The 18,902-nt window shown below is 37.9% G+C and overlaps 3 protein-coding genes across 3 annotated transcripts; 1 reads left to right on the forward strand and 2 right to left on the reverse strand.

Moving 5' to 3' along the window:
• Positions 1-456: 456 nt before the first annotated feature.
• On the forward strand, positions 457-4,006 carry LOC125202646 (protein NRT1/ PTR FAMILY 2.11-like). The gene is made up of 4 exons (XM_089065468.1): positions 457-695; positions 762-979; positions 1,105-1,664; positions 3,048-4,006. Exons 1-4 carry the CDS (start codon positions 575-577, stop codon positions 3,892-3,894), a joined length of 1,746 nt encoding a protein of 581 aa, XP_088921594.1. The 5' UTR covers positions 457-574; the 3' UTR covers positions 3,895-4,006.
• A 103-nt stretch (positions 4,007-4,109) lies between these two features.
• LOC125193874 (plasma membrane ATPase 3) lies at positions 4,110-9,648 on the reverse strand. Its single transcript, XM_089065467.1, has 20 exons — positions 9,326-9,648; positions 9,098-9,217; positions 8,716-8,814; positions 8,494-8,631; positions 8,288-8,422; positions 7,822-8,208; positions 7,622-7,741; positions 7,410-7,529; positions 7,203-7,325; positions 7,003-7,107; positions 6,754-6,898; positions 6,387-6,551; positions 6,018-6,256; positions 5,845-5,877; positions 5,658-5,739; positions 5,407-5,567; positions 5,006-5,191; positions 4,741-4,923; positions 4,489-4,667; positions 4,110-4,404 (listed from the first exon to the last, which is right to left on the reverse strand). The coding sequence occupies exons 1-20, from the start codon at positions 9,377-9,379 to the stop codon at positions 4,308-4,310; spliced, it is 2,871 nt and encodes a 956-aa protein (XP_088921593.1). The 5' UTR covers positions 9,380-9,648; the 3' UTR covers positions 4,110-4,307.
• A 5,935-nt stretch (positions 9,649-15,583) lies between these two features.
• On the reverse strand, positions 15,584-18,718 carry LOC125202250 (uncharacterized). The gene is made up of 2 exons (XM_048100617.2): positions 17,879-18,718; positions 15,584-16,431 (listed from the first exon to the last, which is right to left on the reverse strand). Exons 1-2 carry the CDS (start codon positions 18,481-18,483, stop codon positions 15,987-15,989), a joined length of 1,050 nt encoding a protein of 349 aa, XP_047956574.1. The 5' UTR covers positions 18,484-18,718; the 3' UTR covers positions 15,584-15,986.
• Between the last annotated feature and the right edge of the window lie 184 nt (positions 18,719-18,902).

Consider the following 18,902-nt stretch of genomic DNA (forward strand, 5'->3'; position numbering starts at 1 on the left):
AGGGAGTATGTTTTTTTCTAGAATTACATATGTATGGTACATACTCTACATATCATATGATCAATTTTAGTATTATATCACACATAGGTTAATCTTGTGATGCCTCAACTTAATTTGTCATGTAAAGTAGATCACATTAACGAAACCCTTTAATATGTTATAATTAAATTAATAGTTTATTAATAGAATCAATTTATATTTCAATAGTAGTATAACGGCAATCATGAATATATTTTTTATATATTAACTAGTACTAATACCAAAATCAAAGTGTAATGTAGTGATCAATAAAATTAACCTTGTTTTCCCATAAATAAAGTACTAAATAGTAAGTACTAACAAAATGAAAACTTAGAATAATGGAGTGATCATCCAACTTCGTTGACCAACAACAATCATTGAAAAATCACTTCATTATTAATAATCCAGCTACATCCTCCAATCTCCATACATTTACATGCCATAGAAGAACACAATCAAAAGTTGAAATGAAATTAAACACCATGTATATATATTAGTGCATCATCCTCTTCAAACTAACTCGACTACTATATCTCAACTCTTTTCAAAAGAAATGGAGAAGAAAGAGGAAGAAACCCGAGAAGCACATATGAAATCATCATCTCCAAAATTCGACCACGACGATGAGCCTGAGATCAACTACAGAGGCCTCAAAGTCATGCCCTTCGTCATCGGTAAATCCCCTAACCAAAAATGTACATATAAAATTTCTTGATTTACATAACATACTACACCTGCAGGAAATGAAACCTTCGAAAAATTGGGAGCAATCGGCACACTGTCAAACCTACAAGTGTATCTCACCACAGTGTTCAACATGAAACGCGTTTCCGCAACTTCACTCATCAACATCTTCAACGGCACCACCAACCTCGCCACCTTAGTCGGAGCCTACCTCAGCGACACCTACCTCGGCCGCTACAAGACCCTCGGATACGGCTCCATCGCCTCCTTTCTCGTGCGTACTCAATCTCCAATAGTTTCAGTTCTCTCTTTACTAGGAAACTGTTTGTCTGTGCATCAGAATTATATAGTGGTTTCAGTTCTCTCTTTACTTTACTGGGATACTGTTTGTTTGTGCAGGGCTTGTTGGTGGTCAGCCTCACAGCAGTGTTCCAGAATCTCCACCCACCACACTGCGACCAGCCAGGTGGCAGTGGGTGTGTGGGGGCAGACGCCGGGCAGCTGGCTTTCCTGCTGCTCGGGTTCGGGCTGATGGTGGTCGGCGCGGGCGGAATCAGGCCGTGCAACCTGGCGTTCGGGGCCGATCAGTTCAATCCGAAGACGGAGTCCGGGAAGAGGGGAGTGGACAGCTTCTTCAACTGGTACTATTTCACGGTGACGTTTGCGGAGATCGTGTCGGTGACGCTCGTCGTCTACGTGCAGTCGAACGTGAGCTGGTCGATCGGGCTGGCGATTCCGGCGATCTTCATGTTTCTGTCGTGTTTTTTGTATTTCGTGGCGTCGAACATGTATGTGAAGGTGCTGCCGGAGGGGAGTCCGATTACCAGCTTGGTTCAGGTGGCGGTGGCCGCCGCCAAGAAGAGGCGGCTGGCTTCGCCGGAGCAGCCGTGGATCAGCTTGTTCAGATATACACCGCCTAAGTCTCTCAATTCTAAGCTGCCCTACACTGATCAATTCAGGTAATTTAAGTTTTAATTGAAGCTAAATTTTTAATTAGTTGTGACAAGATTAAATCAGTGGAGATAGGAATTGATGGGAATATAATCGAAATAATTAAAATATGGGATGAAGTATGCAATTCTGATCAGTTTAACTAAAAGTATAGTAGTTTATTAGGTCTAATGACCGTTATATTCCTTTTTAATTTGTCTTCATTCTTTTAATTCTTACTTAATTTTATCCGCATTTCGATGCTGATTTCATATCTTCAAGTAATAGTATAGTAATGAAGGGCACATATACAATTGAGTGTAATGAACTTAATCATTATTAATGTAAATGAATTATAGTATAGTGACAAGCCAATAAAGAGCTAGTCTGATTTAAGTGGAAAATGGTGTAAAAGTCGTAAGTGCATTTTGTACTTATAAAATGGTGAATGTGAAAGTGTACTATAAACTAACTAACTCATCTTTAATGTGTTTGGTGCTACTATAACAACCATTAATTGTTAAGCAGGAGTATTTATTTGTAATGGAGTTTGGGGAAGCTCCATTTGAATATAAAATCTCTCTTCCATCAATATATAATACTCTATACTTGTATTGTATGACCAATTGAACAAACTAATTAGCTCATAGTCTCATGGTCACAGCACATCATGCATTATTGCAATTGACTTTGCTATATGCAAGCACAACTGGCTAGATATTTCTCTAAAGTAATTAAAAAAACATGTTTCAATTTTTTATTTTCCTTTTTTTGTTGGCCCACTTAAATTTTTTTTAGGGGAAGTATATGAACTCCTCCAACTCCCCCAATAAATGAAGGAGAGAAAACATATACTTCATCCTACATATTTACAAGGGAAGTGCCGAGTGCGCCACTAAATACCATTGTTTCAAAGATAACAGCATTAATTTGTATTTCATATAATTACGTTAATATCATTACAAATCTCCTAACCTTGTCTCATATTGGTCTATTTATGTCAAAAAGTGTCCCAATACATGTATTACTCCATATTAGTCGCCGCCCTCCAATCATTATTTGGAAACTTCACCAATTAAAATATGGTTTTCTAAACATCCAACATTGCAAATGGCCCATCACTCTAAATCTCATTATATTATACTTCGAATATAATTAAGCATAGAGAAAACTCACCTCTCCACCAACATCCTACCACGAATTAATGTTAAAAAATAAAAACACCTATTCACTACTGTCTTACTCCATTAAGTTAGTTACGGGACAAAGATTGATAGCATATTACTCCTAGTGTTTAGTTTTGAAACCTTAGCTGCTAATATGAAGATTGGTAGTGATAATATGTCTAAATATATTCTTTTATTTTAAAAAGGATCAATGAGAAGCGTCTTACCAACTGATTGTACGTTCAGATTCCTGGACAAAGCTGCAATCATAAGTGAGGAAGACAAGATAAACCCCGAAGGAACACCAGCAAATCCATGGCGACTATGCAGCATGCAGCAAGTCGAAGAAGCGAAATGCATCCTCCGCGTCATCCCCGTCTCCCTCACTGCCGTCCTCTACCACATTGGCGCCCAACAGCAGTACCTCGTCTTCCAAGCCCTCCAATCCGACCGCCGTCTCGGCTCCACCTCCTTCCACATCCCGGCCGGTTCCTACGTCATCTTCGCCATGCTCACCATCACCCTCTGGGTCCCCCTCTCCGACCGCCTCCTGCGCCGCCTCAACGGCCGCGTCACCGTCCTCCACCGCATCGGCGCCGGCCTCTTCCTCACCATCGTCGAGTCCGTCGTCGCCGCCCTCGTCGAGGAGCGCCGCCGCGCCGCCGCCCTCCGTATCGGCGGCAGCGTGTCGCCTATGTCGGCGATGTGGCTGGTGCCGCAGCTGGCGCTGGGCGGCCTCGCGGAGGCGCTCAACGCCATCGGGCAGCTGGAGTTCTACTACAAGCAGTTCCCGGAGAATATGAGGAGCGTCGCCGGCGCTTTTTTCTTCCTTGGCAGCGCGGCGTCGAATTACACCTACAGCTTCCTCATCTCCACCGTGCATCGGATGACGGCCGGGGATTCGGGCGGGAACTGGCTGCCCGAGGATTTGAACCAAGGGAGGCTCGATTACTTCTACTACCTTGTTGCTGTCTTGTGTTGTTTCAATTTCTGCTACTTTCTCGTCTGCGCAAATTGGTATCGGTACAAGACCACCGACGATCATGACGTAGCCCTAGTTTCTCCGAACAAACTCGATCATCATTCTGCCTGATTGAGTTCGGCAATGCACACCAGAACTCACATTAATATGATATTGTCCATTTTGGGCGAAGTTTTCACAATTTTAGGACACTTCACAAAAGGCCTCATCCTAGCTGCACTTATATATTGCTTGCATATGTACTCCACTGATTATCCAATATGAGATTATTTGGACCAAAACAATTATTTATAAATATAGAGAAAATAGGAAGAAACGAAAGAAAGTGATGAATTTCCCTACTATGTTATTACCATGTACACAGACAGCAATGTTGCATGTTTCTATCAGTGCCTCAAAAACAGATTTTGGAAACAAAAACACAAAAACTAAATCTGTTTCATGTTTTGTATGAACATTCAATTCTAAAAGTAGCAACTTAAATATTACAAGGAAAAGTACACTAGTGCAAATGCAGCATCTTCTCATACAGTGTACGCTTGCTGGATCGTCTCTATGTCGAGACCCTTCAACCTCACGACAGATTCGACGTGGCCTTTCAGCGTATGCAGCTCCCTTAACCTGCAAACAGCGTTACATCGTATGAGAACCGAGAATTTCAGCTTGTTGAGAATGTCTTTTACTTTGTAGAGAATAATTTATTACCTAGCAATCTCAGCTCTCCTCTTTGCTTCCTCAGCCAACTGATTGAGTTCGGAGAAGTTGTTGGTTTCGCTGAACAGTTTGGTGTCGGGTACTTGCAGGCCGTGGAGGGTCCTCTGCGCATGCGCCCATTGGAGCTCACGTTGCTCTTTCCCGAAATCCTTCTTCCTCGTGAAAGCAATCTGCAATGGAGAAAAAATCCAATTAGAAAGTGAAAAATCAACCAAGAACACAGGTGGTATGCAGACTCCTCACCCTCTGCTCAAGAACGAGATCCCAAGCCCTTCCACTTAGAGCGTAGCGGGTCAAGAATTTGATGATATCGAGCGGGATGTAGAAGATGATGTTGTAAAGCCAGATCACCCCTGCCCAGCCCCACCCAATCCCTTCAATCGCTGCGAAGCTCCAGTTTGCATAGACAGCGATCAAAGTGGCAACCTGTTTTGGATTAGTACGAAAATCAAGAGGTGTTTGGATGAGAGATTCATACTGATTTGGCAGTGAAGGAGTTTTTGCTAACCAGTTGTGCAACCACGAATGCAGCTACGAGCAACAAGCCGGGACGCTCAACATATGACCAGTTTCGGGATCTTGTGACGAATATGAGAGCCTGACTGATAGTGCTCACTTGAAGGTATATTGCTGAGGCGAGCTTTCTGAAGTCGTCATGTGCAGTCTTCTCCAGGGTCGACACGCCAAATACTCTCTGGCACGAACAACAATTTCAAACACAATTGTATTCGTACGGAACATTGTCATCAGAAAAACGTAAACAACTTTCGAATGAAATGGCGTAATTTGAAGTGGCTATATATGAGTTCACAAACATTTGTAACAGTCTTAGTAACAGATGAATGGATGGCAGCCCGATAGTAAAAGAATAGTTCCGAAGAATAGCTTCATAGAGCAAGATCAGCGTACCGGAAAGAAATCTGTTTTATATGCTGCCCAAAAGAATATGACTGTCATCATTGCCAAGTAACCACCTAGGATGACTCCAGTTGCGAAAATCTCAGAAAGCTTCCAGCTGTCTGGAAGAGGCGATGGTTTCACTCTATCTTTCGATATGGTCATGATCGTACCTTCACCATAAGCGTTGCGGGAAAAATGTCAAGAGAAGCACTAAAAATAGGCGTGTGTGCGTGTAGAAAGAGAGGGGGGAAAGAGCAAACCATCGTTGAGAATTGCAATGATAAGCACCATAAAAGGAGGAAAGTCGAATTCCCATATCAGAGCTAACAACATGAAGCCGAGCTGATACACAGCAACAACGAAAAGGAAACAGACAAAACATTAAGATTTTTTTTAAAATGGAAGGAAGGAATCTAACAAAAGAAGAATGACGAATACTATACATACCACAATACGGATTGTTATAGAAACAGCATAAATCTGAAAGGACAAAAAGCGGAACGTGAATGAGCTAATTTATAACCTAAGCAGGTTAGAATAGCACACAAAACAGGATGGTTCTTTACAATGTAAGTCATAACTTTGACATCAAGGGTTAGGATGTAGAGAATAGGTAGTACCGTGTAGTTTTTCATCCTTTGGAAGATTGCCCGACTAGTTAAAACAGCGCTAATAATGACACTGAGGCCAGGTTCTGTGAGTACAATATCAGAAGCACTGCGAGCTGCATCAGTCGCATCAGCAACAGCAATTCCAATGTCAGCCTTCTTCAGAGCAGGAGCATCGTTGACTCCATCTCCAGTCATTCCACATATATGCTTCCTGGCTTGCAGCCGCTTCACTATTTCATATTTGTGTTCTGGCCAACATCCAAAATCAGTATTAAATACACGAAAATTGAGGAATGCATTTCTTAGTCCCACTTTGCAAGATTCCACATTCAAAATTGGGTATATTTGATATGATGAATAAACAAGAAAAAATATTACCAGGGAAGACACCAGCAAAACCGTCAGCTTTCTCTATGAGTTCATCAATTGGTAGAGAGGCAATTGATTCATCTTTGTTCTGTCCCAGCAAAGCTGACGAAGGATACATGTTAGTTCCCATCCCCAGCCTACGTCCGGTTTCCTTTCCTATCGCAAGCTGATCCCCTGTCAAACCATATCATCAAGCCATTATAATTCAAGAAAACACCATGTTCATAACATTAACTTCAAGTAGAAAGATAGCCACGGAACAAACTATCAGACAACCACAACTTGATGATAGTCTTGTCATCGGATCCTCAGCATTGCATTGTGAATATAACCCAGAATTGAACAAAAAATTTCTAAGTTGCAATAAGAGTTTTACCGGTTATCATCTTAACATTCACTCCAAGATTTAGAGCCCGCCTTATAGTTTCTGCACTGTCATGCCTGGGTGGATCGAAGAGAGGCATGAGACCAATGAACTGCCATGGGCCTCCAGGACTCTCCTTGGTTCCTTCTGGAACTTCCTGCAAGAACGAGAAGCGGTTGCACCTCAAGCTACAGTAAATGAAATATAATAAAAAGAGGCAATTCCATACACTATACAAAAAGAATGAATGCATATACATACCTGGTATGCTACTGCAAGCGATCTCAAGCCTCGCTCAGCAAACTTGTCGATCACAGTATGAACCCTTCGCTCTATCTCAGACTTGTTGTGTGCAAGGTTTAGAATCTGGAGGCACATTGCATGCGACAATTAGCATTACCATTATTAAAAAAATAAAATAAAATAAAATAAAATACCATAACTAAGACTAAGGACTATACCTGCTCCGGTGCACCTTTACTGACCCTGTGCCATTTTCCTTCACCATCTATGTAAGTCAATGCAGTCCGTTTGTCAGTGGGGTTAAAAGGAAGGAAATGTACCTCACGAACTCCAGCACGTGCCTGTTCATTGAACCGTTTAAGTAACTTCCAGAAACATTGAAACCAGTATTTTCCATTATATGACATCACAAAGAGTGAAAATACCTCTTTTGGGTCAGCCAACATTCCAACTATAGCTGCATCAATTGCATCTTGATTTTCTGTTCTAGATGCTCGAGCAGCCATTAGAACAACCATATCTGCATCAACGCCTTTGGCAAAAACCTATGCACAAGAGTTGAGAGGGGACCAAAATTTCAATCTCCTTAACACGGAGTAACAAAGGCATACTTGTGAGAGAATGATGAATCTCTGACCTCAATAAGATTCTTGTCAACAGTAAGCTTATTCAATGTCAGAGTCCCTGTCTTATCACTGCAAAGAACATCCATGCCGGCCATCTCCTCTATGGCAGTCATTCTCTTTGTGATAGCTCCCTGCACGGACAAATACCCGGTTACATACTGCAATCACCAGAGAAGCATTTAACCAACGTTCTGATAAGAATAAAGCCCACCTGCTGAGCCAAACGATGAGAGCCAATGGCCATTGTAACTGAAAGAACAGTAGGCATGGCAATTGGAATTCCTCCAATGAGCAGCACCAGAAGATTGTCAATTCCAGGACGGTATTTCCTATGTTGAATAGGGTACATAACGATGATCTCTATAATCATCCCCACGGCAATAGAGCATATGCAAAAGTTTCCAATTGCAGTCAAAACCTTCTGGAAGTGCCCGACTTGATTAGTAGAATCAACAAGGTGTGCTGCCTTCCCAAAAAAGGTGTGAACTCCAGTGGCAATAACAACAGCCTCGATCTCTCCCTGTTTGCAGGTGGAGCCAGAGTAGACGCCGTCCCCTGGCCCCTTTGTCACAGGAAGGGACTCGCCCGTCAAAGCAGACTGTACAATCAAATCATGAATTCAGTTAAAGAACAAAAGACTATCTCAGCATAAATGCACACGAAGACAGGCCACACACCTGGTCAATTTTAAGTGGATCGCCATCAAGCAAACGAGCATCAGCAGGAACGATATCTCCCAGTTTAATGCTGATGATATCACCAGGCACTAATATGGACGCCTCCTCCTCGCTCCACCTTTCATCTCTTAGGACCTTCACAACCACAACTGATGAGATGGGTCTCCAAAAATACATCAGGAAACCTAAAACAAGACAAAACTAACTTTGGCTTTCGGAGCAAGACGGGCCATGAGAGCAGCTGCTGCATTTCCAGCATTGTTTTCCTCGAGAAAACTGATTGTTGAGTTTATCACAAGCAATGTGATGATACCCACAAAGTCCTGCCAATCCGGAGGCTTGCCCTGCCAATATGAAATCAAAGATCAAAATTTCTCTCCAGAAAAAAGGAAATAGAAAAACAAACTAGGTAGAAATCGAGTCCTTACTCCACCATTTGCAAGAGCAATGGCCATTATTGCAGCAGCTTCCATGACCCATGAAAGAGGGTTCCACATAAACCCCAAAAACTTAAGTAATTTGCTTTCCTGAGACAATAAGAGAGTAGTGGATTTTAGATAATGAAACAAGCAAAAAATTCCAGTGATTCAAATGAAAAGAGTGAAACACCAATAGTCAAGATTTACACTTAATAAACATCAAGCAGTATCTCATTTAGAGCTGAAGAGCCGAAAATGGAGGAAAACAAAAGAGGTTAAAGATGAGTTAAGACGCAAATGATTTCGTGAAGCACATTACACAAAGCACTTAAAAGTAGGAAATGAAATAAAGAAAGAAAGAGTCATATAACAAAATCAGAATTGAAAAAACCTTCTTCTCCTCAAGCTTGTTGTGTCCAAAAATGACCAATCTTTCCTCAGCAGCCTGGGTTGTAAGACCTGCTTTTGTGCATCTTAGATTCTCAAACACTTCCTCAATGGGTATGTTCTCCTGAAAACAGACACAAACCATCAGCCCACAACTTGAAGCAAAACAAAAGAAGCTGGCACACACCCAACAATCACGAAAAACTTGAATCCCAATCATCAGATCCATTACCAAATCCACAGTCTCCTTCAACACAGCATCAAGAACTTCAGGCTTCTCCCCCATCTTCAAAAGCTGAAAACTCTGAACTTTAACCAAAAACCCTCTTGCAGATCAACAACTATCGAAGAACCAACATGAACAAGAGGCCTGTTGATGCAGCTGCAAATTTGTTCGAGTTGTAAAGAAATTGTGAAGCAGCCCCAGGTGAAAAACAAAACAACTCAGACTTGAGCAGAATAAGCAAACAAGATTTCAAAAGAAACAATGACGCTCACCCACCAACACCAAATCTATAATCTATAACTAATGAAACGTTACAGCAGACTGTAGAGCATAACCTTTGTCTTTTGCATTTCTCATTATTTATATGGCAGTATGTTAAAAAAAGGGACTCTTGTTTTGAAAAATGAGAAAAAAAAAAATTCTTTTATCAATTTCTTTGTTTTGGTGGATTAGCTTTTAGGTACTTGAACCATCAAGCATCAATATTTGTACCTTACTTATTTTAATACAGAAAGAATTTGATTGGAATAAGATAAACACTTTCGATGTGTTTTTTTCTTGAATTTAATTACTTTCTGGTGCAAGAATGAGTTGGAGTGTAAAGATTGAATCTTTTTGATTTTATGAAAATATAGAAGCAGCGGTAAAGCCAACTGCACATGGGCACGCAGCCCTACTAATTTCCTTCACCACGATATAGATATACATCCATCCATATGCATTCTTCTTTTCAAAAATTTCCCTTTTGCAATAACTCCATAAAATCGTAAATTATTTGTGAGTTGCAATTATTAAACTGGTGTCCACATCTCTCTTTAACCACTAGAGACGAAATTAGTCTTAAGTCTTAACTAAGACATGGCAATTCTCTCTCTCCCTCACTCTGGGTGTTGTGTGTTTGAATGATTACATCAATTCATACCAACATATTTTTAAAGGTTTGATTTTTATGCTAGAAAAGGATGCCTGATTTATGGGAACCATGTTGTTTTGTAGTGTGGTAAGCACTCCAAAATGTAAGAAGAAAAAAAATAGTTGAGAAATAAAATTTTAAGCCGTGTTGTTTGGTTGGCGATTGCATCTTCTTTGTGAGAAATTATTCCATTCAGAGGAAAAATCAAGAAATTGTTGATACAAAAGGAATTGAGAAATTGTTGATACAAAAGGAATTGAGAATTTTATGTTGATAAAGATAAATTTTCTTGTTCGAATTTTTTAAAACAAGATTCGCTAAATGAAGATCTTTCATTTTTCTTCAATATTTATATGAAATAAAACGACCAAGTGTTGACTTTTTTAATTTTTTTTTCTAAATAAAATATCACTGATTCTGGTTAATACTTTTTAAATACCCCGATTAAAGTGCAAGTTACTCAGAACAAAAATAGTTTATGTTGAAAGCATATAAATTATAAAATGCATCGACAGCATAATTTGGTCCAAGTTTAGTTTTTTTTTTTTTTACAACTAAACCTAAAGATAAACATTCATTTTTGGCTTTTAATAAGTGTTCTTTTCTCGTGATCTAGACTAATCGATTAGATTCAGCTCCGATGATTTAGTATCTTACCTAATCAACTTCTAAAATTAGTAGGAATATTAAATATTTAAAAAAAAGGTGACCTAATTAATTCCAGATAGATGTACAATAGGCATATATACGTGCTCCCCATTTTAAGTGATTATATATTTTTAATTTAGTCGTGAGTTAATTTATAGTACTAATTTTTAGTTTAATCGAAAAGTGATTATATATTTCTATTTTAGCCGTGGCCCGTGAGTGACTTATACTAGTTTTTAATTAATTGAAACGTGTCCAAGTTTAAGCGCCAATTATTTTGCATTAATGTAATTTGTGTTTATGTTAAAAACAAAAATCATTATCAGAGTGCTTTTTCTTGTCATCATATAGTAAAAGCCAAAATGATTCCAACTTTTTTAAAGCATTAATACGGAGTATTATTTAAATGAAGTTATCACGTTTTATATATGACCTGTTCATTTCTTTTAATTATTCTAGTATTAAAATAATACCTAGATAACAGATTATGTAAAAGCAAAAAGAGATTCTTTTTTTGCTTTTTAACTACTCTTTTATTCAGCTGCTTTTTTGAGATTCCATTCAGAGGAAAAATCAAAACTGTAATATTAGTGATGTTATTAGTAGTACAATTTTTCTTATAATAATAATACCGACGAATTTTGTGATAAATCAAATCCACCTGCAACAAAAAGTGAAAATTCACTTGTACTGTAAGTTAATGAACTTATATTAATTGTGATAGTATCACATTATAGTTTCGATGATTGGTTTGAATTTGTACAAAATTTCAAATTGAGATAATTGAAAAGAATGAAGCATTAGCTAGGTCCCATCAATTTTTATGGTGCGTTTTAATTTTACGTTAAGCTCTTGTGATTGGAGAGGGTTAGCTTGTTTTATTTTACAAAGGTTTCCTTTCCTAATCAATCAACTCATTTTTCCTCTCATGAGAAAAAAAAAATTCAATCAACTCATTTTGCTTTTAGGTAAAGACAACATCAACTATCATACTTATTTTGTTGATTTCAATAAGTCGGTGTCGTAAGTAAGAAAAAGAATAGAGAAGATGAAGTACTACTAACACCAATATTGTTAAATCGATAACTTTTCAAGTTTTGTTAGCCTAACTTTTCATATGAAGTATGCATAAAAATTTTATACCAAATGCTCAACTTAAGATGTGAACAACCATCAAAATTCGTATAATTATTAAATTTACTATTTTTTAACTTCTAACATTGCATGAAAAAAATATTATTACACATTTTTTATTAAATTCTAAATAAACTGTTAATCAATACTAATTGCACTAATTGAAGATTGATTCTTCTTTAGAGGGTGTCACAGTCATACTTATTTATATTTGTACTAGTAAATTAAATGTGCCTTTTGAAAGTACCATCCGTACGTACTAGACCGTAACACGGCAATTTGATGGTGCCATCACTTCAATTTCCCCAAAAAAGAAAATTTCCCTCAAGCGAAAATAAAAGGAATGAAAGAAAGGAAAAATAAGATCGCAAAAGAGAATGGAAGTAATTGAGGGAAATTGGCATGTGAATTGCTGGTTTTAAATGTAGTAAAGTATAATAGAAAGCAAAATATGTTAATTCGTTGGTAAATTATAATAAAATCACTTAATATCTATACAATATATAAAAGTGGAGTTTTTGAAAAATTTACAAGATTACCATTTAATTTAAAAAATTATATTAAATTAAATATATATATTTAAAGACTATTAAATGTGGGATTAAGTGGAGTGAGTGGGAGGTTTTACTAAGTCATGTGTGATTAAGTGGAGTGAGTGAGAGGTTTTAATATGTTTACATACACTATGGTTGAGGTCATGGAAATGGAAGAAGATGAAAACTCTCTTGTGTTTTATACGAAAGGCTCTCATTTTGGGGCGACGTTTCCACTGGCACGCTGGCCTTCTGTGGAGGCAAATGGAGATCTGGAAATGGCTGGAGCATCGGTGGAGGAACGATCAGATGATGGTGCATGTATATTGCAATTTCTTTGTTTTGTTTCTGGGATTGTTTTGCTGAGAATTGTGTGATGTGTTGAATGTTTGAATATGCAATTGAACAATGCTGTTTTGTTTAGATAATAATGTAGCATGTGAGGAGGTTTCTCAGGGAAATAATGAAAATGAAGCAGATGTCTCAATTGGAACTGAAATTCCTGACTTAGATATAGTAGATGAGATGATACAAACTCAATATTCTGCTCATTCGAATGAGTGCAGTCGCGAAGGTCCTTCAACGAGTTGTGCTAGTCTTTATGTACCATATGATGATCATGGTAATTTTGAAAGTAACACGCGACACTCTCTCTCTATCTCTTTAAATCCATTGCAAATTGATTTTGTTCCTTATTTTAATGTAGTTTTAGGTGAGGCTTGGCGGCTTTAAAGATGACAAACGAGTTATTTTACCTACGAATTCTATTAAAGAGTGAAGAATTTGAGGTTTTAGTTTATAATGGTGAGATTGATTTTAATTTTAAAGTTAATGTAGTGTATAAAGAAGTTTTAAAAATGATGAGTAATTATTCATTGTGTTTAATGCTTTATTGTGATGATTTTTATCTTCATACTCCATGATTTAATGTTTACAAATTATATTATGTGATTTGTTTCAAATTTATTATGCTTTTGTGCATAGCACAGGCGTGATACTAGTTTAAATAAACACATACTCCTAGTTGGTATATATATACCCGTTGTTATTATTTCATGTGTAATATTTCTAACATATTGGAAAATAAAATAAAAGAAGAAAACATCCCCTACTTATCTTGCATATACCGGCGGCTTAAATACTTGAATAATTAACGACTAATATACCTATTGCAACGCTATTAATTACTAGTACTACTATTTAATTATTCCTAAATGGTGGAAGCATAATAACCACACATATAGGGTGTACCAATTTTGTTATTGCTAATTTGCTAGTGGGGTGGGTGTATTATTTATCTCCTCCCTAATCATATATAGTAGTAGTAGTATTTAAAGGTTGGTTGGCTACTCAATTTATAGGTTAGAATTTAACAATAACTACTTATGTTTGGTACGTATAGTTGGTACGATAGTTGCTTCATTAATACGTGCATTTATGCCACATTATACTCATACAAAATGTCTCTTTGTTTTCGTGTGGTAATTAATTAGAACGTTGAAGGATATCATAATATTCTAATGTTTTATAAAGACGTAAATAGGATAGCTATTCCAATGTGTTACGTGTGCCCATTGAACTATTCAATAATCATCAAATCTCAAATATCAAAAGTCTCGTAATAATATTTTGTAGTTTCAGAACTTTTTACCTTTCATTCTATGGCGCGATATACATTTGACGAAACCATGGTAACGTTGGAGTTTGAATTTAACTAAAATGAAAGATCCCTTGAAATGGAAAACAAAAGAGGCCTTTGTGTAGCTTTTCTCTTTTTGTGTGAATTCTTTTAAGGGCCGAGAAAAGTTAATTAACTTTCGACTTAACTTTCGACTTATTTCTAGAAATGGAATGTTAATTCCTTTCTTTATCGTAATTTTATTTCTTATCGTATAACTTTTTGTCTATTTGGGGCCATACTAATTTCAGGACATCACAACCTTCTAATCGAAACCGTTTTTCGTTGTCAGCGGTATTTATTTTGCATTATTGCAACATTAAAAAATTAACATTATTGCAACAGTTGGAGCCACTATAAGCATTACGTGCATAAGTATTTGATTTGTAGTAGTCAACGTGAAAAATGAGACGATTCAATTGAACTATCTATACTGAGTTTTGGACAGAAATAAAGAAGAGAAAATGAATAGGGAACCCAAATCCAAGGACAGAAATAAAGAAAAGAAAATGAATAGGGAACCCAAATCCAAATACCCCGTAGTAGGTTTTCGAAGAATTTGTGATGTCTTTTATCCTCCAATCAAATAAAATAAATAAAGATTCATTAAAAAAAACTACTCCCACCATCCCTTATACTTTGTCATTATTTAACTCGGCATGAGTTTTAAGAAATATAATGGAAAATGGATTGAAAAAGTTAATAATATGTGAATCATATTTTTATATATAATTTATAATAAAATATAAATGAAAATGAGTTAGTGGAATGCAAGTCCACTACCAAAAATTGTAAAAGTAAAACGTAACAAATTATTAGAGACAGACAAAAATAAAAATAAGTGAATTTTCAAGGACGGATAGAATATAAAAAGAAAATTAAATGGGCTGGCGGTGTGCCTATGCCTAGGGCCTGGACTTGTAGCTACACAAATTTAGGGGCGCTTAATTCCTAGAAAATAAGTAGGCCAAGATAATTAGTTGGAAGTTATAAATGCAATATACTACTCATAAAAAGAATTAAGTATAATTTTCAGGCATAAGATCAACTATTATCTTAAAATTTCAAGAAACCTATGGTCCAAGCTGACCATGAAAGCTTTTAATTTTTTAACTTGTTTAGTTCATCTGTTCAACTACCCACCATTCTTTTCCCACCTACTTAACAACATTTTTGATAGGAAAGTTAATGACATGAAATGGGATAGCCCAACTAAATGATGGCAGTAATAACTTGATCTCCCTTTCACAAATTCTATCTGCAGTTCTTTCTTGGGAGTTGGGACATATCAATGTGCTGATATATAAATATCAAGTGTGTGTGTGTGTGTGAGAGAGAGAGAGAGAGAGAGAGAGAGATGGATCAAATTTTTATTAGCTGGATGATACCCTATATAAGAAACTTAGATCTGTTCAGCAACAAAAAATCTCAATCATCTCTGCTAATAAGCACAATTAAATCTAGTCCACAAGTAGAAAGAAAACCATTAACCTCCAAGGAGGAAAAAAATAAGCAAGAAACGAATAATCATACCGAGATATATATGGCGAAGAACATCTTCTTATCCCACCAACACTCATACTTGGTATCTGCTTACTTCAGTAAGAGGCATGGAATGGAGGAGCTGTTGAGAAGAAATTTTTCAGCATCTTTCTAATATTCACATACTTCAGTAGCAGCAACCTCTTTCGGTATTTACACCTGGACACTGCACCATTTGCCTGTACTAATAGTGTGACTCGTATGATTTAGGAGATGATATCACGAGTTTCCTCCCAAAACCCTCCTCAGTTCATATTTTTGGGCTTCGGTCAGCCTTTTGGGGTATCTCACGTCAATTTGAATCTTCAGACATCCTCTTTTCCTAGGATCCTTCGAGACGGGCATCCCTTCATTAGGGACAGAAATCTCATGTCCAGGTTTCACAATCTCTGTTAAAGGGACTGTTAGGGTACGGCCATCCAGTGTGGTAAGCTCAAAAGTCTTCCCGGTGAGGGACTCGAGGAGAGTTATCTCCTGCTTCACCACCAAGTCATTCCCTTCCCTTGTATAAACCGAGTGAGGTTTTTCATCTACTACGAAAATGAGATCTGCAGGAATCACGCCAGGTTCTTCATTGCCCTTCTCTGGGAAAGTAATCTTCGTGCCCTTCTTCCAACCAGGTTTTATGTCAATAGTCAGGATCTCATCCAACATACGAGTCCTACTACAAGATAGGAAGAAGATACAACAACCAGACATTAGGAGTAGATCTATATTAATTTTCTCAGAGAGAAATGAGCAACATCTTAAAACTGAAACAATGACAAAGATACTAACGACCCATAAGGAATTTTTAGAATAGCAATGAGCCAAACATCATTGTAGTATTAATTCAGTTGCTTCTGCAAACACATGGATGTAATGGAGATACTTTGAACTGTAAATATATGATGTCTCAACTCATTTGCATTCAAATTACCTGTGCAGCTACTACATGGTTATGCTACCTAAACTACTGGGGACTGAGCCACAAGAAGCCCAAAAGAGAAAAACAAAACAGCATTGGGTATAAAGCACATGCCATCAGATAATTGAAGATGAGCTAGGCAAGAATCAGCATTCAGAAAACAAGAGTCATCAAATTCATTGAGGTATTCTCCAAGAGTGTGAAGGCATCTATTACAACTAACAGAAATTCATCACAGATTCACAAATCACCATCTCATCTTGCAAATCTAACGCAAATAGATTTGAGAATCTTAAAGCATAAGCCAACCACCAAGTGAAATGACAAATGCTGGATAGGTTGTCAACTCTAAAGAGAGAGCCCTATGTAAATATAAATCCCAACTACTCCCCCCCTCCCCTCCCAAAGCACCACCACCAAAAGAGCAAGGATTAATACACCAAATCGACATCTTCCAATACAGAAAGAACCGTCTAATTTTCCACTGAAAATTCTTCTATTTTTCTATCTTTAATATCATACATAAGCTACTTGCACCTAGCGTTTTAAAGCAAACAACGTTTCCGAAATGCATCGAGCACTTCAACAAATCCTATTACTGTTGTTATCTCAAAAGCCTCCTTCACTAGTAAAGAAGTTCTACTCATTTATCAACAGGATCCAATAATATGATGCCAATGCATACAAGAATGTGACAGCCAAGATTTACAAGGAATGAAACCTGAGACGTGACAATGGCACTAGTACAATTTATTGTTGCAAAACTGGTTTCATGACTGGGAATGTAACAAATGAAAATAAAACAAAACTAGACATGTAATTAATTATGGAGAATCAAGTTCATAGAGTCTAATGTAAATAAAGGTTAAAGAATAAGTGATATTTATGCTGTTCACAATTTCGCCAGAGTCCAGACAAGTATTGATATTAACTGTAAGTGTTCTACTTTTCGCAATCGCAATTAAGGGGTCAAGCAAGCTACAGTAACAAATTTTCAGCTCTAGGTGAGCAGATAGGTTAAAATAAATGCAACACAAGCAGATATACGCAATACACAGACAATTGTAAGTGAAACTAATGCACTCTCAATCGAGCCACTCAACCTCAGTGCACATCTAAATTTATTTAATTTAAGCAAGACTTTTCTAACATAACAATTCTAATAACTGGATAACCGATATTAAATTTAAACAAATGCACATACCCATGAGAATCAAGAACATGTCTTGAAATCTTCATCTTCCTCGTGGAGCCAGTATACAACTCATCCAAGCTACACATGAGCGCATTCTCCACAGGCGACGCCTTCCTCAATCCACCACCCCCCGAAGTCTCCCTAGCCCCACCATTCATCGTCGTGCTTCTAAAGAACGGATCTCTCCTACCGGCACCACTACTACTACTAGTACTTCCACCAGCGCCGGCATTCCCATTACTGCTCTCCCCAAAAAACTCGGCATAAATATCATCCGCATTCCTTGGATTAAATCTGAAATTAGGGTTGGGGTGCTGCTGATGGTTATTGTACTGAAACCCCTGGTTATTATTGGCCCGCGTACTGCGCGGCGGAGGCGGGCATTGCCCCGATTTGAGCCCCTCCTCGCCGTATAGGTCGTAGATCTGGCGCTTCTGCGGGTCGCTGAGGACATCGTAGGCCTCGGAAATCTGCTTGAATTTGGCCTCGGCTTCCTGCTTGTTCGCATTCTTATCGGGATGCCAAATCATCGCCAAGCGGCGGTATGCTCGCTTCAAATCTTCGACACTGGCGTGGCGGTTGACTTTGAGGATGTTGTAGTAATCCACCCCCATTGTAGGGCTCCAATTTTGGCGCTACGCCTTATTCTGTTACTCGCACTGTGCAATTGGATATGTGTGCCCGAGGCAATTGGATGGAGGAAGGATTAAGGAAAGGTGTGATAACTCCGGCGGCGGAGAGAGAATCGACGGTGGGGGGGTTGAATTTTGTGCGAATTTTGTGCGAATTTTGAGTTATTTTTTAATGGAAAGCGGAAACGAAAGAGGACAACGTGAGATTTGGGGGAGGTGGGGCAGGCGTGGGATTTAGTCGGGACCATATCTTATGTGCCCGACAAGGGTATTTTTGTCATTTCGGATGTCGGTTGAATATTGCAAAATTTATATTTTGGCCTATGAATTCTTGACTATTTCTCTATCGAACCCTCAATTTTTTATTAGGTTATACTCTACGCCAAAACTTTATTTTTGAT

This window comes from Salvia hispanica, chromosome 2 (genome assembly GCF_029641045.1).
Source record: "Salvia hispanica isolate PSC_SH4W2 chromosome 2, Shi_PSC_v1, whole genome shotgun sequence".
Taxonomy (NCBI): domain Eukaryota; kingdom Viridiplantae; phylum Streptophyta; class Magnoliopsida; order Lamiales; family Lamiaceae; genus Salvia; species Salvia hispanica.